Below are 22,302 nucleotides of genomic sequence, written 5' to 3'. Positions count from 1 at the left end.
GCTGTTAATATCATAACAATATCATCACGTCTGGTTAAGTTTTGTTCCTTCCCTATGACCACCGTGTGCATCCCCCTCATCCCCGTCTCTGACCCGGGCTAAGCTCTGCTTTGCAGACCCCACTCTCTACTGACTGGCATCTGGCCCCCTGGGTGGCTTTGCTCTAAGTGGCCCCAGAGGTCCTTCCCTGGGACCGCAGGCCTTCCCCCATAAACCTGCTAGTTGCTTCTTTCATATCCCCGAGGTGCCTCCCTGATTAATTGCCATCCCAGTTCCTAACACAAGTCCTTCTGCCCTGTCTGTCTGCCGGTATATATTGATCAGGGGGTCCCTTTTATACTTGGGTGAAGCCCGCTTGTTTCACTGACTATCTGAAACTCCCGTCTGCGTCTGGTCTCATGTGTGGCCACATAACCTTGGTGCCGGATAATGGCCTCCCTTCTGTACCACGGAGCTCCTTCCGGTCATCCAAAAGTTGCACTTTGACCTTCTTCCTATTTCAAAATACTTGACTCTGCATCGGAACGCTCATACAGTCCCCGTCTCCTCCGAACCCTGTCTGCCCCTCGTCTGTCTGTGGAAGAGAAGTGATTGAGCTTCCTGTGTGGTTTATTTTGAATTGCAAGCCCAACCCACTGCCCCATGTCTTCTGGTAATACTCCTCTGTCCCTCCCTCCTTGGCCTGTCCCACCCACTCCCTCATCCCAAGCCCAAGAAAACCTCTAGTAGCCTTTCACCCCCGTGTCATACACAGAAATTACTTTGCCCGTGGTAACTAGAAGAGGGTCATTCCCTTCCTGCACTCTTTTCTTCGCCCATACACATGCAGTGTGACCGTCCTGTCCCCAGACTTGTCTTCCCCCTGGTCTGGTCTCTGTCCCTTCCTACTCTGTATCATGCATTGCAGTTCTACTTCCCTTAAAAGATCCATGGCAAAGTGGAAAGGAAGCACTGAGACAGAAGGAGAATGAAATCTACAACTAACCAGGCAGCTGGCTGGTCAGATACTAGAATGGAAGTTCTCCTTTGTATGTCCACAAATACAGAAGGCCTTCGTGATGGTCCGCCAGTTGGTAGGCACCGCCTACCTCCCCACCATGGGTGATAGGGTGAAGACTGACCTACCCGGGGGCCTGACCGTGCAAGCTGAGTGGGCAGCTCTCCCGCCCTGATTCTGGTGTCTCCCCTTTTGCTGCACCTGTTCTCAGATAATCTCCTCGATACCTACACAATCCCTGAAGTTCCTGAAGGAGGCCGGGCATGGCACCACGAAAGAGGAGATCACCAAGGACGCGGAGGGGCTGGATGAGATTGATCACGCGGAGATGGAGCTGCGCCGAGGCCAGATCCTCTGGTTCCGGGGCCTGAACCGCATCCAGACTCAGGTACTCTTCCTAGTGGCCTGTCCTCCCTCCGGGAGAAGAAATGTCTCCAGGTTGGGAGGTGTTGGGAGGGCAGCAGCTGTTCTTGGTGGCCGACATCTCTTCCCTCCCTAAGGCTCACTGCTGCTGGACAGCCCGGGCTCCCTTGCTTCAGGACAGATCGGGCAGCAGCTGCTGCGGGGGCTCCATAGTCAGAGGGCCTAGAGCATGGGACACCAACTGGTAGCATAGTCCTTTAGCTTCAGGTTGGCTCTAAACCCCACTTTGCCACCCTCCCGTTGGGCCGGCAAGCTTCCCGTGTAAGGTCTCTTGCAAGCACCAGACCTCACTCTAAGGTGGGAGACGTTCAGAGTCCTTCCCCACCCTTGAGGAGGAAGGAGTTAGACAATAGCTCTCAGCCAGCATCTCCAGCATACGCTGCACACACATCCTCGAGCTGCTGTTAGGATAATGTAGCTGTTCTCCAGAGGGATCCTGGTCAAAGAAACTCATCCTCTTCCCCACTCAAACTTTAAGGCCATGGTGGGGAATCTGGTGGCTAAGTGTGTATAAATGACAACAGTCTTTCACTGCCGAAGCATCTTTTGCAGGATTCAGACTTGCTTCCCAAGAAGGAAGAAGCTATAATTTCCCCAAACCTTTTCCCTTCTCGAAATTTGTAAAATGGGCCTCAATGCTGCTTGAGCCCCCCGCCTATGAAGCCCTACAGCAACTTTTTGTTCCCTCCCTTTCCACGCAGCAACTGTAACCCACCTTCTCCTGGGTGGGCGAGCTGGTCTAGGCCGGTCATCCTATCTCTCGCCCTGTCCTTGCTCCATATGCCTCTATTGTCCTAGTCCTGAGATTTCCCACCCCCAGAGAGCAGGCCTGTTCCTCTCTGCTGGTTGGCTGGAGAGCCCAGAAACAAGTTCACTCTCTAAAATTAGCCTCGCAGATGGTTTAGAAAGTTCCCTAGTCAAGCCCACCTCCTTAGTGCATAGGGAAGAGAGATCAAATGAACCTTCACAACTGAATATGCTGGGAACTTGTTTCCCACAGACGAGACAATGATGGAGATGGGAAGGAAGGGAAGGAAGGGCTAGGTAGGGAAACATGGGGGCTCCTCCCTCGCGCTCCTCCTCCCAGAGAGGGAAATTCCCATGGGACCTGCCAAAACCAAGCCCTACCCACCCCCCCCACCCCCCTGCCCTTCCAGGCCACTGGCTCCTGTCTCTAAGGCCCGGTGCTTTCCTTCAGGTCTGCTCCTTTCAAAATAACCTGTCTGCTTTTCTCTCCTTCAGGGTCACTGCCTCCTCCTATGTAATTTTTTTTTTTCTTAGCCAGGATTCCCTCGTTCCAGCGTCTCCTGGCCCCTTGCCAGACTTCTGTCCTGGGGGGCTGAGAATCATGGATCTTCCTTCCCCTCCACTACCGATTTCCATTCCCTCAACTCTATACCTCTCGGTTCCCTGCCTGCATAGCTTTTAGGAAACTGCCTTTCCCTGTGGGGGCCTGAGGCAGCTGGGCCAGAATGGCATGAAAGCCTAGGCAGCAAAGGCAACCCTCGAAGATGCCACCATGACCAAATCCCTGCCATCGGCGGTGTGCACCTGACCCCATAAGCAAATAGGCCTGGCTGTGCTCACCTGAGTCACAGACACCTGACACTCTCTCCCGGCATCAGCCGGTCGGCCTCAGCAGGGCTCTAGCGAAACCCCCGCCATCTGATTGTTGGTCCTCATTGTCATTCTCATTGGCACACGTGGGGGGTGACAGGTGTTGCCCAGCTGTTGTCCCATCCTGGTCCCTTTAGTTTAGGGAGACCCAAAAGCACTAGAGAGCCGAAGCTTGGGAAACTTAAGGGCTAGACTCTTGGGAAGGTGACCCTGGGATCCACTTTCACTGTGGAGGTTGGGACTTTGTAACACTAACAGGCACTAAGGAAGGAGTGTGCACCGAAGCTCTGTCCTCCTCACGTGCAAACCCTTTCCTACCACGGGATTGGGCTCCTCAGTCCCCTGGAACTAAAAACTATATAACGTGATGAAGGGATGATAGTTTAGCTCAAACTTTGGTCTGAATCCAGAAATGCGCCCTAAACATTTCACAGCTTCTCGGGAAGCTTTAAAAATAAGAAGAACGGTCTGTCTCATAAGGTGCCTGCCCTCCCACCTTCCCACCTGGGGAAATGAAGTCACATAAATGGAACCAGCCCTTGGTATTAAGCCTGTGGGCATTTTTGAGATGAGTCAACCAGATCCTGAAGGAGAAAGGAATTCTTTTTGATTTGTTCCTTGTCACCTCGGGGATCAGGGGTAAGGACGGGAGGTCTGCCCCAGGCCCCAGACCGAGACCGTTGCTGGAAACCAAATGGCATGAATTCACCTCTGTCTCTGAGAAGTAGCACACAGAACACCAGAGGCCACTTGTGTGGGTTAGACTTGTAGCCACTAACCACCACCGGCCAGCTTCCTCCCCCTCCCTGGATCTGGCTACTGAGTCATTGTCAGACATCTGTCAGACATTTATCTCCAGTGTGTGACCGCAGCTAGTAACATTCTCACTCGAGAGCCTGGCCGCTGGATTCCTCAGCTCCCTTCTCAGGGGCTCTGTCCGTTTCAGCCCCGGGAGAGGGTGTCCCAGAGAAGAAACCCAGAAGCAGGTGAGCCCAGCCGTCGTGGCCTGGGAGGCTTTCCACCCCGGCCACCTGTGTGTGGGCTACTCCATGCCTCTGTTTTTGCTTTAAACACAGGAGTTAGATTCCTGCAGAACCTGCAAAAACAGGTCGTCGATTTCATTGATTCAGAGGTTCCAGAGCCTCAAAATTCAGTAATCTATACTTTGCCTTGTGTCTTAAATTCCATGCCTTATTTTTTCAGAGGACAGGTCAGCACAGTGAATAAGCTGTCACTACCTGCCAGGAGTCATGGGGTGAAGTACCTTTACATTTTAGATACATTTGGACACCCACACACCTAAAATGTCCTTCATAGGCTAAAAGGGAAGAGAAGACTGGATTCTGGCTGGGTATTTGGACTCCACGCAAATTGTTCCTTAAATGAAGTGTAATGTGCAAATAACGGTTTTCCCCCTTCTCCTCACTCTTGCTTTGTGTCTGAGGGAATGTCGCTCTTTTTCCCGGCTCCTGTCCCCCTTTCCCAGCACTTTCCACCCCCCTTCCCTGACCCTCCAGGACCCCTGCCCCCTGCCTCTTTCTTCACCCCTCTCTGACTGTGGAGCAAAGCTGTCTCACTCTCTGATTCTTTGCAGATCGACGTAATTAACACATTCCAGACGGGAGCCTCTTTTAAGGGAGTCCTAAAGCGACAGACCATGGGTCAACACCTTGACGTAAAACATGTTCCTAGCTCATCCTATGTAACAGTTGCGCCAGTCAGATCTCCCCCCACCACTTCTGTTCCTGCTGCTGTTCCACCTCCTACTCTGGGCAGTGAGTGACAGTCTATTATGATGCATGATTTGCTAAAATGACCACAAGAGAGCACGTGGCATCCACTTTAACCAACCGTGGCATCCACTTTAACCAACCGTGGTTATCTTTTCCTTTTGGTTTTTCCCTTTGATCTTTGACTTAAGGGAAGAAAAATGGGACAGAAATCCCACTCCCAAACCAGCCTGTGTGCCCTTTTATTTATTTACTTTTTTTTAGTGTTGAAAAACTATTAAACCATAGGCATTTTAAAGGCAATAATCCTGTTTTCTGATTGTTCCTCTGCATTGCTCGTTTCTTCCTGGAGTTTTGTGTTGGTTTGTTTTGCTTTACTTTAGTTTTTTGTTTGTTTGTTCTGCTTTGTTTGGATATGTTGTTCCTCTCCTCTCCTCCTGCTCCGTGGAATCTAAACCTTATCTCCTAAGGTTAGATGTGAGCTTAGGCCAATGAAAACCCTGCACTCGCCTCATTTGGGGGCAAGTTTCAGATCTCCTGAAAATGAGTATGAAGGGAGCTACATTCCCATGGGGTTTTCTTACCAGTAGATCTGTCATAATTGAGCCAGTGTTGAAGTCGGTCCCTTAGGCTACCTCTCTGTCGTGAGCTGGTCATACTGGCATAGAGTAGCTGAGTGTGAAGAAAAGAAGGTGTTCGGTTCACATGCACAGGACTAAGTGTCCCTAAGGTTTCACCTTTCAGGGACTTTAAACCAAACTTTTCAGGGACTTTAAACCAATTGAATTCACATGTGGGCAGGAGAAATGTATAGGCAAAGGTCAACATAACATGTTTTTCTTCACTCCAACTTTTTTTTTTTTTTTTTTAAGGAATCTCTCAAGAGCAGCTTTTGCTTTGTTTTGTTTTTGTTTGCTTTTCCTTTCCTCTAGTTTGATTGTGTCGGCCATAGCCAGCCCTCCGCGTTTTATTGTGCGTATAAGGTTTTAGGAACCCCTTTCGCAGCCAGACTGTCAATTGGAATGCTGCCGTGTTTAACCTAAGATCTGGTGTTCCCTTCGGTAGATTACTGGATTCTTGCTAATGCTTTTGCCTTCCTGTTCCTGGTCACTTTACCTTCCCCCAATGGGACACAGAGAGGTGAGAGAAGGCTCTTTGCTGATAGTGCTGTTAAGGTACTTGGTGGGGAAGGAGTCTCTGTGTATGAAGTTTATTGTGAGCTTCAGATAGTTGAGTGTTTTATTTATCTCTTTCTCCCCCACTTCCAACCTCCCCCCCCCCCACCCCAAACCCTGGAACAGGGAGGTAAAGAAAGAACAGTTGCATTGTCTATGGTTCACGTGGTTGTGACCTGTGCAGGTTGACCAGACTTAGATTATTTGTTGTCTTTTCAGCCAACTCTAAGGGTTCTGGGGTGACATATAGGAGGTGGGGTTTTCTACAGATACATATTTCTATAGATACATATTTCCTAGGCCCCAAAGCAGTCAAAGAACAAAGTAAGTCCTACCCTTCTCTCTCTGGTCCTTCCATATTCCTCTCTTATTTCCTTTTTTCATCTAGTTCTTCCCTGTCCTTCTAACTAGCATCTGTTCTTTTTTAATTATGCCCTTCTTTTAGGAAGGGTTAGTGGCAGACGTCCCTGTGATGTGAAGGTAGAAAGAGACTAAGCAGAAGACAGAGCCCATTGGGCTCTTAGGGAGTTGCTGGTAGAAGGTGTGGTCCACACCCTCAAAGATAGAAAATCAGTCAAGAGACACAGCCACACCTGCTCTTTCTCCAGCTGTGCCTCCTTACTTGGCCGTCCTAGAAGAAATAGTCACGCATTTGAAGACCCCCTTCCCCATTCCAGATCTCTAAGTGAATTCAGTTATTTATCTAACTTTCTGTAGATAAATCTTTAAGATTCCCTCTATAGGAAAGCCCTACTCCCTTCTCTTCCCCTGGTTTCTGAAAAGAGAACAGAAAACTGTAGAATATAGCTGAAGAAATGGAGTCTTCATCTGCCCCTTCATAGAGCTCCAGAGAGTGGCCCTTAGCCCTCATACCTAGTGGAAAGTCCAGCCTGGTTGGGACTCCTAAGACATGAGAAAGAGTTACCCTTCAATCCATGACTCCACGCATAGGACAGGGGCCACAGAAGTGTCATTTCCCAGCGGTTTTGAGAGATGAAAACTGGGGAAGGAAGGGCTGATTGGCCGAGGGGAGAGTGTCAATGGCTTTCACAGCACCCTCTTCACCAGCTATGTCTTGTTCCCCCGTATACGGCTCACGCACCAGACATCAAGAAAGGAGGATCCCACCTCTGCTTGGGGTGGATTGGTGATGATGTATCTGTGTGATTGTGTTACATACTCTCTGAGGCCAGTGCTGGAGCCGAGGAGCATTCTGGCACCCTTCTCCCTTCTCTCTGCCACCAGGCCACTAGATGGTGCCACCTAGCTCCCTGACCCCTCTTCCTTTGAGCTCTTTATGCAGGATGCTGGTTTCCCTTTAGATTCTAGAAGCCCTGCAGTCTAGCCGGATGACTGTTCCTTGCTCCCCCAAAGAAGAAATCATCCCTATTTTTCCATCTACCCATTTCAATTCACTTTTATTTCCCTTACCGTTTACCTGTAACAATGTTATTGATCACCCAAACAGGTGAGAGGAAAAGCCAGAAAACAGGGCTCCAGACCCTGACTCCAACCCCCATTTTAAAAAATCTGTTTTCTGTATTGGACTTCACACAGAGTTGTTTTCATTAAGTATTCAGTGACTTAAAAAAAAAAAATAGAAGCAGGAAGTTTGAAAATCACTGATATTGAAGATAAGCAACTGGTGGTATAAAGGTACCTGTTCTTCAGCAGCACTTGTTAAACACTTTGAAATCTCAAGAGCAGGTGGAAAGCGTGGGCCATGCCATCACTCCTACAGGGGGGTGACATGGCTTTGAACCCACCTCTTGAGCCTCTGTTCCATCCGATCTGACCTAGATCTGGAGCAAAGAGCACATGACAGGTAAAATTCACCCGTCAGATGGTCACTAAAAGTCCTAGCAGGGTGGAAAAGTAGGTCCTTATTTCCATTCAGCATGGTGAACGTGTGTCCAGGTTCCTTGCTTCTTCTTGGCGGAAGCGTTGAGCTGATCCGACCCAGTGGCAGAGAGTCCTTTGCCTTCTAAGCTCTGAGCACCCTCAGTCCCGGGTGGGTCCTGCCGTGCTGTTGTGGGGTGGAGGAAAGCCTCGGCTGGCAAAGACACAACGTTAGTGGGTCCTCCTGGCGCATGAGTCTCAAAGGTTCTGTACAATGACCGAAAGCACGGCCTGACTCTTTGTGTCTCTGCTGTGTGCACATTCTTGCCTCTTCTCCAGGGACACATTCTCTGCTGCAACAGCAGAGGGGTGGAAGGGGTGCCTTACGCCGACGTTCATCATTCCTCGCCCTGCCCCTCCCCCACACAGCAGTTTCTCCCGCATTGCCCCCGTTTCTTTTCTGATGAAACAATTTTTGGACGAGACTAGAATCAGCCACCTCCCAACAACTAAAACTGCCCTACCACCACCGTCTCTTCCCCCCCAGCCTCTCCCTCCAACCTCTCGGGATCCAACCTCCTGCCCCTACCCCAATTCTACTAACCCAGGTTCTAAACCATACTGGAGAGAGGCCTACGGTTCAGAAAAGCAGGCCGCCGAAAGAGCTAGTTAGTGCCTGTGGACAAGGCGCAAGGTGGTCATGGGAATCAGTTGTTTATTTTTCTCTCTTCTCTTAAGTTGACTGAATCCCTTCCCTTTTTGTGCGGTAGAAAAAAAAGACCTTGACACTTCTAGGACAGTGCGGTTCCCTCTGCCCGTTAAAACTACAAATTGTCTGTAGCACGGCCCCCCCGGGTTGGGTGCCTTCTCTCCTGGTCCCATCCTCTCCCTTCTCCGCCTAAGATCGTGCTCCTCTTCCAACCTACAAACAGCTGGACAGAGCCACAAGGCCCGGCACAGGTGCTGTGCATCAGAGACACGACGTGCATTTGAATCATGCAGGCCACCTCTGCTGTCAGTAGTCAGAAGGAAGGCATCTTCTGATACCTGTATTTCCTCCCCGGGATCTGCCAGGGGAGGGCCTGAACGGTGGAGTTCTGCTTTCTTTGGGGGAAGGGGACATGGTTGAGGTGGCAGGATATAAGCGTATGCATGTTCCCTGACAGAGCAACTATTAAGCTGGAGAGTCTCAATTTCTTGCATGCTGCCAACACAAACGAAGATTGTTTTGCCTGCCTTGCTGCACGGTATCCGTGGTCACTTATCACCCAAAGTATATCCTGTGTGTGTTTGGCTCTTTAAGGGGTTTAAACAGATAACTAAACGTCGGTGTGTGATTTTTCCGTTCCACATTCGCAAAATGTTTGGCCTCAACACAGAAAGCCACGTGTCTGAATCATCTTTTAAGTTTGGCTATTAATTTGCACCTAGTTCCAATGCCCTTGCCTTCCATCCAGAAGAACTAATGAATCTTTGTTTTCTGTTTCGTTTTAAGAATGGATTGTTTGGGAACGCTAACTTTGCTTTGGGTTCTCTACCTTTTTTTTTTTTTTTTCTTTCTTTCTTTCTTTCTTTCTTTCTTTTTTTTTTAATGCAGCTTTTGAAATATTCAGTTGTTTGCCATCACTCACCCCACCCCAACCCCGTGCTTGGAAGTTGATGTTCCTGGTGTTCCGTGATTTCTTATGTGTTTGATTTTGATTGTTGAGCAGTAGTGTCTTGTAGTTTGGGTTTTGTTTCTCTCCTCCAACCACCAGTTCTTTGTTCTACTGGCCAATTCTCACCTTCGTGTTTTCTCGTCCTCCTTTTCCTTCCCCTGGTATAGATCAAAGTGGTCAAAGCGTTCCATAGTTCCCTCCACGAAAGCATTCAGAAACCCAAGAACCAAAACTCCATCCACAACTTCATGACCCACCCTGAATTCGCCATAGATGAGGAGGTGCCACGAACACCACTCCTGGATGAGCATGAGGAGGAAGATCTCGAACAGGCTCCTAAGGCTGGGACTAGGGTGCTCCTGTTGGATGGTGAGGTCACCCCATATGCCAACAAGAACAACAATGCAGTGGACTGCAGCCAAGTGCACATCGTTGCCTCCCATGCGGACAGCCCTCTACACAGCCTGGAGACATCAGTTTGAACTTCATTCTCTGGCTCCCATCCCCGCTTTCCCCATTTCCTTTCTCATCTGTCCCATCTCTAAGGTGACGATGGGACTTTTCACTGTCATGTCAGCTGCTCCCAAGTATGTGTGAACCCCCACCTGACCATGAAGAGGCAAGAGTACAGACCAACAAGGATTTCAACTTAAACTTGAGTTGGGGTTTGTAGCAGGACCCAGTCAAACCCCAGGCAGGTAATGAATGGTAGAATCTACCCCTTGGGTGTATCAGTTGTCATGTTTAAAGAAATGATGACAATCCTCTTGGCATCTACCCCAACCCAGACTCTTCCCGGTATGTATACATATGTCATCAACTCCTGACTTCTGGATTTTACCCTATGAGTCTGTGCCATTTATAAGCGAGGTTGAGGGTTCAGAGAGATAAAATATCCCCAAACGAAATGTGTTGAGATAGGAATGGAATGTATAGAATCATCTTATAGAGTGGTTGTTTTTAAAATGACTTTCCCATTTTCAAACCTTACACCTAAAGCCCTCTAGCTCTTTCTGCCCTTCTAGTCAAACCTCCCCAAGGTTCTTTTGGTCTTTTGTGACCATTTTCTTCCTTACTTTCACTCTTTCTTTTTTTTTCCCCCATTTTTCTTTTTCTTTTTCTTTTCTCTTTTTTCTTTTTCTTTTTTCTTTCTTTCTTTTTTTTTTTTTTTTTTTTTTTTTTTTGTCATGATGATTGAGAAATTGGAAAGGACATGGCTGACTTGAGTCAACTTTGGCCATTCTCCCTTCTGGCCCCAGTGGAACCCTTGGTTTAGTCTTAGAGGAGGAAAGGTTTCTCTGCTAATAAGATCCTTTTGAAGCAATTGAGAGCTGGTAAGAATGCGTTTCTGTTGTTGTCAGGTTACCCTCTACTTCTAAACTGCCATCTTGTCAGGTGTGTATCATTTCTAAGTGCCAGGGAGCTCAGCCTTGACCATGAAGCTTTCATATGTTTGGTATGCAATTTTTACCATAAGCCTGATTGTTCTCCTATTCCCAAAGTGGTAGCAGAGGAATTAATTGAGACCGGCCCTGCCTCCTAAGTGGACTTGGATATTGAGGACCAACAGCTGGCAGTTCTAGGACAAGACAGACCATCAAAGCCAACTCTTGTGCAATCCTCCTTGGGTTGACCACTACCGCTTTCAAGGCCTTCTGCCAAGGCTCTTCTAGGACAGGACCTGATTGTTGGGGAAGTGAGTACTGAGAAGCCTTGGGAGAGGCCAAAGGGCCATCCTAACAGGATCAGAGAAACCCTTCGTCCGAGAAAACCAGACACTCTGAGGTTAGGTGCCCAAGTACCAGCTTTGACATATCCTTCATCTTTCTTGTTCTGCTCTTTCATGGCCCCCAACTCGTCTGGTCTCTGAACAGGTCCCAACCTTTCTCAAATATTCTGCTTTTGAAAATACACATCCCAAGTGGACTCCAGTGACATTTTGCTGACTTGAAGGAGCAAAAGACCCACCCTGAAATTCTCTCCTTCCTCTCTCCCTTTCTCCCACATGACCCACTCAAGGCCCTCCCCAGAATGTGCTCGACTGTAAAGCCCTGTGCCTTTTTTCCCTGAACACTGCCCAAAGCATCCCCTTCCTCCCTGCCTCTCAGGAGTTGGGGACTTTGCCAGGAGATTTTTTTTTTTTAAGTGTTCCTTAATGGGACAAGGTGGAGCCACGTTTGCAGGAGCTTCATTTTTATCCCTGCTGATGTGGACATCAGCTCTTCTGTGCAGGGATTATTAGCTCATGTCTACCGGTTCCCAGTAAATAAATGAGGCCTGTCCCCCTCTTTCAAGAGTGATGGGAGTAGGGAGTAGGGCTCGAGGCTCTTATGAACTGCCAAATGTCCACTTGTGACGGTAAGGTGGCCTGAACCTATGCTCTCTGGCCTTCTCTTCTAGATCCCTCCTCCCTTACCCCTTCCATCTGAGCTGTCCGAGGTAGAAAGAGCAAGGAAACAATACCCCCTACCCATCCCCATTCCTACGCAACCCACCAAATTTGATTTGGGTTTTATAAGGGTCACGTGCTTCAGCCATCTTTTCTCTGTCTTAAATACTCCTGTGGGGACGAAACAGCTCACCCAAGGTGTTAGGTGTGCACATACATATTTATTAAGTACATTGGAAGATTTAGTTCTGTCAGGTCTTTTATTACCTCAGATCAGTTTGAAAAACAAGCCAATAACAAACTTTGGAGGCTATTTTACCATTCCTGCTCCCAAAAGACTCTCATGGTGCCTGACAGGTTACTCTTGAGAGCTTGTGTCTACTTGTTTAAGCTCAATGGTTTTTGTGTGTATTCTAGTTTCCGTGGTAGGAGAGAAAAAAAAATAGAGAAATATTATGCAAAAAATATAGTTTTCTTTAGATCAGAAACTGATATTTTTGAGTCAGCCATATGTATTTTGTTTAAAGGATTCGAAATTAAGTGCTGTCATGTTACCCTGTGGAAGGAGCATATAACCAGCTGTTTGCCATGACAGGTGACTTAGTATATTTGTAATTGGTTTTAAAACCAATGCACCGTACTTCCTTTCTCCAAACAGCCATCTTTATACTTAGGGGAAAAAAATTTGTTGGGTTCTAGACTTTTTTAATATAAATTTTGTTGATATGGAATTGAGTAAGTTTAAGTGTTTATGTGCATATGTTTTTTATATAAGTTTTTTTCTATTCAGTTTTAGTGATCCAACTGGCAGTGAGTCAATATGGCACAAGTTACTAAAGCTTTCCCCCAATATGGTGCTTTAGATCTGAAAAGGGTCTGATGGGGAGAAGGGGAAATTACTATCCTAGATGAACCTAGAAAAATGGGCAGTAGACTGTGAATGGGAAGGAAAGCATCCAGCAAGAAGGGATAGCCAGCAGAAAATGAGGGTATGTCCCCCATGGAGATGGGTGCCAGGCTTTTCAGTGACTGGTGAATTAAGATCAGGGGCCTTGGTTGGATTTTGTTTCTTGATGGGTAGCTGGCAGAGTGGTACCCACAACACGAATATCTCTCGGGCTGCAAGGATGCTCTGATTTGGGGGTTGCATTTTTTATGGTTCTTTCACCTCCTGTTGTCCCAGGAGTTTTCCCTTAATGAGTCTTTGTGCAAGGATCTGATTTGGGACTTCCCCTCCCCTAGAAATGTTGTGTGCAATATATTAGACGGGGGATAGATTTGTAAGTGGAAAAAACAAAGGCTGGTTCTAACCCCGGGTGGTAATCTTGGGGCTAGGTCCTTCCCGTAGGTGCCCTCTGAAGTGACTCCCCCATCCCTAAAGGTGTTAGACCACTGAGCAATCCTTCTGACACTTGTGGGTTCTTTAGGGTCTAGGTTTCTTCTTCCACTTGAGCGTCAGAGGGGAGAGTTTGCACTGTTATATCTGAGCGTTGACCTCGCTGCCGAAAACCCCGGGGCGGGGGGGGGGTGGCAAGCTCGCATGTGTCCTGCAACCTCTAAATGCCTCACCTCCTTTCTCTCCTGCTTTCTTTTGCCTAACGGTTGAAGCAGCCTGGGATGCCATCACAAAGTGCACACTTCCTCACTTTCCGTATCTAGGGACCACCCGCTGCAGCGGTGGGGATGAGGCACTTGTAAATGCCTGCTATTCTGAAGCCATTCCAGCCTTTTCCTCAGAATAGACCAGACGCCCTTCCATTTAGCTCAGTGCCAGTGCTCTGCCTTCCCAGCCCTGCTGTTAGGCCTGCTGTCCCCTTTCCTCTTGACGAGGAGAGACGGAGGGAAGTGAGCTCCCCGTGACCGAACTGGCCTTTGGTTCAGATTTGCTCCCCAAATGTATATATGCCATATGTGAATATGCCATATATATGTGCCAACAAATCTATCTACGTTGTTCTTTTCCGATCAGCACGCAGATAGGAACTTTGAGTTTCTTCTTCTCTTTTTTTCTGTTCTTCTTCTTTTTTTCAGTAATTAGTATAACAAGCACCGGTATTTTTGTATAAAAAAGAAAAACAAACAAAACAAAAGATTGACTAGTGTGGTCTGCATGCCATCAACAAACATGGCGACAGCCAAGCAGCAGTATGCGCCCCAGTGTGTGTTACCATAATTCGCAGTTCAGCCAAACGGTGCACCCGATCTGTATTTGCGTTCCGATATTATTGAAGCTCTCTGTACAACGTTTTGCATGTATTTATATGGTTCTTAAAGGAAAAAAAAAAATGCCGTAAACCGGCAAATCTGAAATTCAAATATGCTGTCCACTGAGACGGGAAGAAGAGGAGTTTTAAAAGACGGGGGAGAAAAAGGGATATATATATATTTTTTGGAACCAATAAAGCTTGTTGCTGATGAGAATCAGTACTGCCGTGCACTGAAAATAAAAACCCATGCCCACCTGTAACTGCGCTGTCCTCAATGTGTCTCCGCTGGGGGGGGGGGGGTCATGTCACCGGGGGTCCGTGGGAAGGGGAACCTGCCACCGTCACATCAGGAACCCCATCCGTGCAAGCCCGGAGCTCAGCTTGTCACTGGACCCTGACATGCTTCTCTGCCAGCACGTCCCTCTGGTGACTCGTGGCCCCGCTTGCCAGGCCCCTGCGCCGAAGGTACGAGCTTGGCTCCCCTTGCTTCAGGCAGAATCCACAGTTGGTGGCGCTGCAAAGCTAGAGCTTTTGAGAAAGGAGATTTGGAAGGATTAAGAGTCCGATGTGGCAGTCCTTTCTTTTTTTCTTTGCCTTTATCCTTTTTTTTTTTTTTTAATGAAATGCCCTTTGGAAAAATTCATTCCCCTGATATTAGCACTTTTTTACCTACCTTGCCTCTGGGGTTCTCCAGTCCCTCCCTTCCCAAGGTTTCTGTTCTGTTCTGCTAATTGTCCCGTTCCGTTCGGTGAGTCTCTAGCATGACTGATTAGGCCCCACGTTTGGGCCAAAACAGCTCCCTGGCAGCTCACTTGGGCTCTGAGCTTCAGTATTTCAGAACTCCTAACTCCCTGCGCCTTTCATCCAGGTACCCAATCAAGTTCCACAGCTCTCTCTGGAAACATCAAAGAGAGGAAAGGACTTTGTCGGCTCCCCAGGGTCCTTTAGGGAAAGTATGATAGGGAAGGACAGCCCAAACTCTCCTGGCTGTTTGAACAGGCTGCTTCTGAAAGGAGGAGCCAGCCCTGAATGAAGCCGGCTTCTGTAATGAGAAGTCTTGTCCCTACTTCTCTGCCTGTCCCCGGTTGCCCTCCACAGGCACAGGCGCCCTGCCTGTTTCGGGTCTTTAAAACGGGCTAGGGGAGAAAAAAAAAAAAAAAACGAGTAATAACTAACAGGGGGCTAGGCCTTGTCTGATAACAGAAACCATTCGCAAAACAACCCAGTTTCTTTTTTTCCCCATTACAGATTCCCTCCCCATTCATTACCTTTGCTAGAAAGGGATGCAAAACACACAGACATGTATACACACACCTTGAGTCCTTTCTAAGGCTCGGCCCTGTGTCTCCCCTCACTCTCACCTTGTCTCGGCTGGACCTGAGATCTGTGCCTCTGCTGTGCCAAACTGGGTCTTTCTCATTTTCACCTCCTAACCCCAGCACGTGGTAAGTAAGGCCTGGAGAGGCATGAGCTTCAAAGCAGCTCTCTGGCAGAGACCAACAACCCTGAGGTATTGTTTTAATAGAGAATAAAACCAGCTCAGCTCCTTGGGCCTGAGTTACTATACAAAAGAAAGAGTATGCTCTTTTCTTCCATTTTTTTCCCCCGCCCCCAGTTCTAGAAAAGCACAATTTCTCTGCCTTTATATATGGTTTATGGCCTTATATGTGGTATATGGTCTTTAATAATGGTTTGCGAGCCTTTCTCAGCCATCCTATGCTCTCCCTGTGGTCACTGGCTTTGTTGGAAGCTCTCCACCAAGACTCATTGGTCCCCTCCCAGGTACACACACACAGCTGGGCAACCCCCTGACTTGATCTGTGGCAAATCCAAAGATCAGTCATTGGGGACCAGCGAACTCGTTACCAGCCCCTGACCTGGCTCCGTTAGGACATGGCCTTCATGTTACTGCAAGCATGAAGGAAGGTGGAAATGGCACGTCCTTTACCGGCAGATAAATCTGGAAACCCGGATGTAAACAAAACACGTCAGCATGTTCCTATGTTTGCGGTGCCATTTCTGTTCATTTGTCCCCAACATGAACCTAAGCCATGAGCGATAACAACCTGCTAGACCCTTGGACTGTAATACTTTTAGCCGTGAAAGGAAGTGGCTTCTGCGTCCTGGGCCTGCCCGTATGCTGACGTGGGATTAATCCTTGTCCTCAGAAGACACACACATAGAAAGGAGCAGCCTCTCCGGAACGGCCTGCCTCTGCCATCTCCTCAGAGGCTGGTGTCAAAACCAGAAGGCCACTGGACGCCTCCAATGAGAATTTAAGTGGTCCGCATATTGGAAAAGCCAAATTGCCGTCAGAAGCTTGGCTTCTGCTCACACAGTCTGAACAAGGGGAGCCCCTTGAACCGTCCGAGTAGTCGGAGCCTTCATACTCAGACCCAGGTGTATCCATCTCTGCTCTTGGACAGACCTGGTCCCTGAGTTCAGGGTCAGCCAACATTTGGTTTCTCTGATGTCCCCTGTAATAGAGGCCGTCCTCTGTTACATGGACCATCCTCCAGACACGGCACATTCATTGGGTGATAGTTTTTTTTTGCGTGCTGGACCCAGGAACACTACCGTGAACGACTGATCTGTGTCTTAGAACTCGAGATCCTCATGGCTGGGCCTGATTGAAAGCAAATACACATGAAAACTGACTTGAAAGAGGAAGTGAGGCCGAGGAAGGCAGGGCTGGGGACCCACAGTTGCCTTCAGCACCTGTGACAGGAAGAACAAATACACCTGTGGTCATCCAAAGCCCTTCGTCTGCGTCAAGAATCCCCACGTCTTCCTGCCGAACCTTTGTTAATTTTTTTTTTTTAATGTTTATTTATTTTTGAGACAGAGAGAGACAGAGCATGAACGGGGGAGGGTCAGAGAGAGGGAGACACAGAATCTGAAACGGGCTCCAGGCTCTGAGCAGTCAGCACAGAGTCCGACGCAGGGCTCGAACTCACATACCGCGAGATCATGACCTGAGCCGAAGTCGAACGCTTAACCGACTGAGCCACCCAGGCGCCCCTTCCTGCCGAACCTTTGAACTGAAACTGCTGCTCTTCAGGTAGGAGAGAGAAGGGGTTTGAATCTTGTCTGCTCACCCTCTGGCGGAGAATCTGAAACAGAGAAATTCGAGAGGTGGAGTCGGATCCTGACGTGCGGGCAGCCCAGAAGGCAAGAGACTGGCGCCCCACACTCCGCTGCTTGAGGGGCTTGATTCTCTACCTCAACAAGGGGACAGTTGAGCTACATCAATGATTTTCAGGTTACCCTTTGAAGATCCAAAAGGGATTCCTCAGAGATAATTCAGAGCCCACAGGTGTTCAACACAAGTAGCCTCTTTTTTTTTTTTAAGGTATTTGGCTTCTAGGTCAGTGGTAGTTTTAAAAAATTACCCAAATTGGGGGGGGGGGGCACCTGGGTGGCTCAGTCGGTTAAGCGCCTGACCCCAGCTCAGGTCATGGTCTCGCGGTCCATGAGTTCAAGCCCCGCATCAGGCTCTGTGCTGACAGCTCGGAGCCTGGAGCCTGCTTCGGATTCTGTGTCTCCCTCTCTCTCTCTGCACCACCCCCCCCCCCACCCATGGTCTGTCTCGCTCTGTCTCTCACAAATAAATAAATGTTAAAAAAATATTTTTAAAAAAAATTGCCCCAAGGGTACTGTGGACCAGTCCTCTCTGAGGCCCCTCACTAGCACCCTGAAACGATCCAAACACGGGGGACACAAGTTTTGTGTGATTAAATACACCAGCAAGCCTAATTTGCATCCTGTCTTGATTGGCTCCCGTTACAGTTACCAACATCAACACACATGCATTAGAGTAAAACTTACTGATTGTGGTCCATCCTGCCGAGATTGTGACCTCGCTGATTCACCCTTGGAATTTGTTGTGGAAAGAGCAGTAGTCTGGGGATGCAGAGATCTAACCCAGCAGAATGGCATAAAGTTACAAGCTGTCTCTTTGAAGCCACGGTGGCGAGGGCCGGCCGGGGAATGGGAAGGCCTAGGATGTAACCCTGACTCTGCTACTAATTTGTTGCGTGACCTGAGGGTCTCCTCAACTCCGACACTCTTTCCATGTTCAGTCCAGTGTCAAAAATTGCTATTAATAGCCATTGGAGAAGGCCTAAGAGGCATTTGTCTTTCATTGCTTGATCTCCCCTGGAATGTAGCATTATCGTGCGTGCATTGGACGTTGGTGCATACCGGGACGTGCACAGGCAGGCTTCACCCGGGGCTCAGCCACCTATACCGACGACAAAGACAAATTGCTCCGCAGCCCTTAAAGTACAGGAAATCTGTTTCTTTTTTTTTTTTTTTAATTTTTTTTTTCAACGTTTATTTATTTTTGGGACAGAGAGAGACAGAGCATGAACGGGGGAGGGGCAGAGAGAGGGAGACACAGAATCGGAAACAGGCTCCAGGCTCCGAGCCATCAGCCCAGAGCCTGACGCGGGGCTCGAACTCACGGACCGCGAGATCATGACCTGGCTGAAGTCGGACGCTTAACCGACTGCGCCACCCAGGCGCCCCAGGAAATCTGTTTCTTTTCTTAATTAAATAAAGCCTAGCACCAAACTAGCTAAGATCGGCAAGAGGCCTGTCATTTTTTTAATGGTCTCGTCTCCTCCCCAGCCTTGGACGCTGGTCCGCTCATTCATTCAACAAACACACACTGTGCCAGGCACCGTTGTAGGCACCGGGAATACGACAGGGAAGGAAACAAAGTCCCTGCTCTCTGAATTTTGTCTCACAGAGGGGAGACAAAGAAGCAAATGCATAGCACGTCACATGGTGACAAGGACCAGGGAGAAGGGTGAAGTGTGAGGGAAATGGGGAGCGCATGGGGCATGAGGGTTGCCCTTCTGTGGAGTGGACGTTTGTGAAGATGTGAAGGCAGTCAGAGAGTGAGTTAGGGCAATACGAGGAGGAAAGAGATTCCTGGCAAAGGGCCCAGCAAGTGCAAAGGCCCTGATGCAGGAGATCGTGATGTGTTTGAGGACACACAAGGAAGGCAAGAGTTAGAACTGAGTGGCTGAGGGGGAGTGGAGGAGAGAAGTGCAGGCAGGAGCTGGGAGCCGGGCAGAGCCTGGAGGCCATCCTAAGGTTGGCGTCCAGGAAGTGGGAAACCATCGGAAGGTTTGAACTGAGGATGGCAATGATGATCTTACAGTTCAAGGGGATCACGCCAGCTGTCGTGAGGTTGCAGTCTAGAACAAGGCAGATCTGGCCAGCTCGCGTGCCACCGGCGGGCCCAGCCTAATCCTGAGGCACACAGGTAAATCCCAGCCCTCCGTCCCACTGTTGTCCTAGGACACACAGAAGAGTGAAAAGAAAATGCTTGTTCAAAAACAATTGAGACCTATCGTTTGCCACCCTAGTTCATTCGCGCCCTGGTTAGTGAAGTGATCGAAATGACATTCTCCTCCCTCACGCAAGGAGGGAACAAAGGAGACCATCTTGACTTGTGCCCTCCCTGTCCCAGCCTCCCACTCCCGTCGCCGCGCTGGCTGCCTGGTCCCCGGGGCGGGCCTCCTCTGAGCCCTGCTGAGGAGTTGCCTCCTTCCTGCCCAGGGCCCCGGGGGATCAGAACCTCTCTGTGTGGGCTGCCTAGGGCTGAGGGGAGACTTGGGGTGGTCAGCAGACATTTGCTCATCAGAGATAACACCTCACAGTTATCTCTGCTTCGTGGCTCTGCAGCCGCTAGGGCTCCAGGGGAGGCTACCAAACACGGAACTCCAGAGGGACCAAGAAGGCAGACGTCTGCCCGCCAGACTTAAGGAGAGTGCTCTCTTGCCCATCACCAAGCCACCTCTTCCAGGAAGGCCTAGCCTCACTGGGGGACAACCCTCTTGCTTCCAAATTCTCCTCTCTCTCCTCAAGGGCCTTGGGCAGAGCGGGGGCGGGGGAGCAGAGAACTATTTCCATACTTTCTAAATCTATTTATCCTAACCCTGCTGTCTCTCAAGTTTAACTTAAAAGGAAAGTATTTGCTCCCTTTGTTCTGGGTTTCAGACTTGCCTGGACTGGAGAAGGCCTCCAGCGCAGAAACAAGCGAACAGGAGGGTGGGGGGGGGGGGGGGGTCGGTTAAGGCTCCAGCGGCACCCTGCTGTGGTTGTGGTTGCTGCAGCCCCCAAACCTTCCCACACAAAGTCTCGCTAGAATTGTCTTTCACACAGAGCAACGTGGGCTTGTGTGTGTTTGTTCGTGTGTTTGTTTGGTTTTGTTTTGGGCCCAGAAATACAAAAGCTACTGTGGGGCGCCTGGGTGGCTCAGTTGGTTGAGCGCCCCACTTTGGCTCAGGTCATGATCTCACAGTTCCCGAGTTCAAGCCCTGCCTGGGGCTCTCTGCAGCCAGCTTGGGGCCAGCTTCAAATCCTGTCTCTGGCTCTCTGCCCCTCCCCCCACCCCGGCTCAAAAAATAAACGTTAAAAAAAGAAGAAGAGGAAAAAGAAATACAAACGCCACTGTTAACCCCTTCCTAGGGCAAAGGAGACCCAACACGGGAGCTGGGTCCACCTTCCTACAGGGGGCAGCGAGGACAGTGAAGGGCTTGCCTCTTTCTTTTGGCTGGATGAGCACACGGCGGGAGAAAATGCTGGACACCGATTTCTTTCCCAATATCTCACCCCATTACACACTTAGGTCATAAACTCACAGCAGCAATAAGCACCTGAGAGAACTTCTCAGAGGACCCCCCGCATTCTGATGATGGTCAGGCACCGTGCCAAATGCCAGAGATGCAACAAATAAAACAAAGTCCCTGCCCTGAAGGGGTTCAAAGGCTACTCGAGGAGACAGACATTTGAACAACTAATCCCAACAATCGAGGGCCGGTGCCATGGGAACGCAGAAGAGCAAACCCAGGTCCAGAAGGGGAAGTCTTCACAGAGGTGGTGACAAGACATATCGTTTTAAAAAATAACTCTAGGGGCGCCTGGGTGGCGCAGTCGGTTAAGCGTCCGACTTCAGCCAGGTCACGATCTCGCGGTCCGTGAGTTCGAGCCCCGCGTCGGGCTCTGGGCTGATGGCTCGGAGCCTGGAGCCTGTTTCCGATTCTGTGTCTCCCTCTCTCTCTGCCCCTCCCCGTTCATGCTGTGTCTCTCTCTGTCCCAAAAATAAATAAACGTTGAAAAAAAAAATTTTTTTTAAAAATAAAAAGAATTAAAAAAAATAAAAAATAACTCTATTTCTTTATAAAAATGACACTTGCTTTATATAATAACGCAAGCGATAAAATCCCGAGAAGGAAGTAACAAAACGCCTCAAGGCCCACAACCCAGAAATAACCAGTATAAAACTCTTCAAATGGATTTTATTGGAATTTTACGAGACAGAGAGGAGTCTGTCTGTCACAGTGGAGGAACCAGCGCAAGGGCCAAGGACGTGGAAGTGACCAGAGCCAGGGCTGCGTGGAGTGCAGAGTGCCCGCACAGGGGTGCCAGCTGAGGCTGAGTGCGGTGTGCTAAGCATCTAGAGCCACGTGGCAGGAGACTTCCCATAAATATGCGTGGCCCCCGGGGGGCTCAGTCAGCTGAGCACCTGACTCTTGGCTTCAGCTCAGGTCATGATCGCGTGGTTTCGTGGGTTTGAGCCCCACGTTGGGCTCTGTGCCGGCAGCATGAAGCCTGCTTGGGATTCTCTCTCTCCGGTGCTCGCTGCTCCTCTCCCACACGTGCTGTCTCTCTCTCTTTCAAAATAAATAAATAAAAATTTAAAAATATTAAAAAAAAAAAAAAAGGAAAGTGACACACGGCAGGCAGGCAGGCTAAACATCAAGAGAGGGAGAGAGAAAGACCAAAGGGGGCAGTCCACTGAAGTATAAAGAAATGAGTCGAATGCATAATGAGATAATCATACAATAGTGGCCCCCGTTTAATGAGCTCCTACATATGCCAAGTCCTAAGCTAAGCATGGTTCATGGTTAGCCCGATTCATTTTCACAACAGCATTACCTAAGTAGTATTACACTGTCAATTTACACCCAAGGAAACACCCAGAAAGATTAGAGGACCTGCCCAAGATCATCCAAGTAGGTCATTTAGGATCTGAACTTGAACTGATACTCTTAACGCAATGCTTCTGTCTTGCCTGAGGACTCTGAAAGGTTTCGGGTATTAGCAAGATCCGCTGAGTTAGCACAGAGCCTCTCCCCATCAACGGGTTTTGCTCACTTGGATGCGTAAGTTCCATCTGTTTAAAACCAATCTCAATACTTTAAAATCCTGTGTCACGTTCAACCCCGAAATCTTGGAAGGCCGTTAGAGGG

The 22,302-nt window shown here is 49.0% G+C and overlaps 1 protein-coding gene across 14 annotated transcripts in view; it reads left to right on the top strand.

Moving 5' to 3' along the window:
* ATP2B4 (ATPase plasma membrane Ca2+ transporting 4) overlaps positions 1-14,295 on the top strand; it is a 98,130-nt gene extending 83,835 nt beyond the window's left edge. For 9 of the 14 annotated variants that reach the window (XM_045456399.1, XM_045456402.1, XM_045456394.1 and 6 more), the window contains 2 exons: positions 1,209-1,385; positions 9,607-14,295. In XM_045456399.1, coding sequence (XP_045312355.1) covers positions 1,209-1,385; positions 9,607-9,921 — 492 coding nt within the window. In that variant the 3' untranslated portion in view covers positions 9,922-14,295. Of the gene's footprint in view, positions 1-1,208; positions 1,386-4,631; positions 4,821-9,606 lie in introns of those variants that run through there. The other 5 variants (XM_045456404.1, XM_045456405.1, XM_045456401.1 and 2 more) reach the window with 3 other exon arrangements.
* The last annotated feature ends 8,007 nt before the right edge of the window (positions 14,296-22,302 follow it).

This window comes from Leopardus geoffroyi, chromosome C3 (assembly GCF_018350155.1).
Source record: "Leopardus geoffroyi isolate Oge1 chromosome C3, O.geoffroyi_Oge1_pat1.0, whole genome shotgun sequence".
Classification (NCBI taxonomy): domain Eukaryota; kingdom Metazoa; phylum Chordata; class Mammalia; order Carnivora; family Felidae; genus Leopardus; species Leopardus geoffroyi.
Note: the sequence above shows the minus strand (reverse complement) of the source record. Positions and strands in the feature narration are given on the sequence as shown.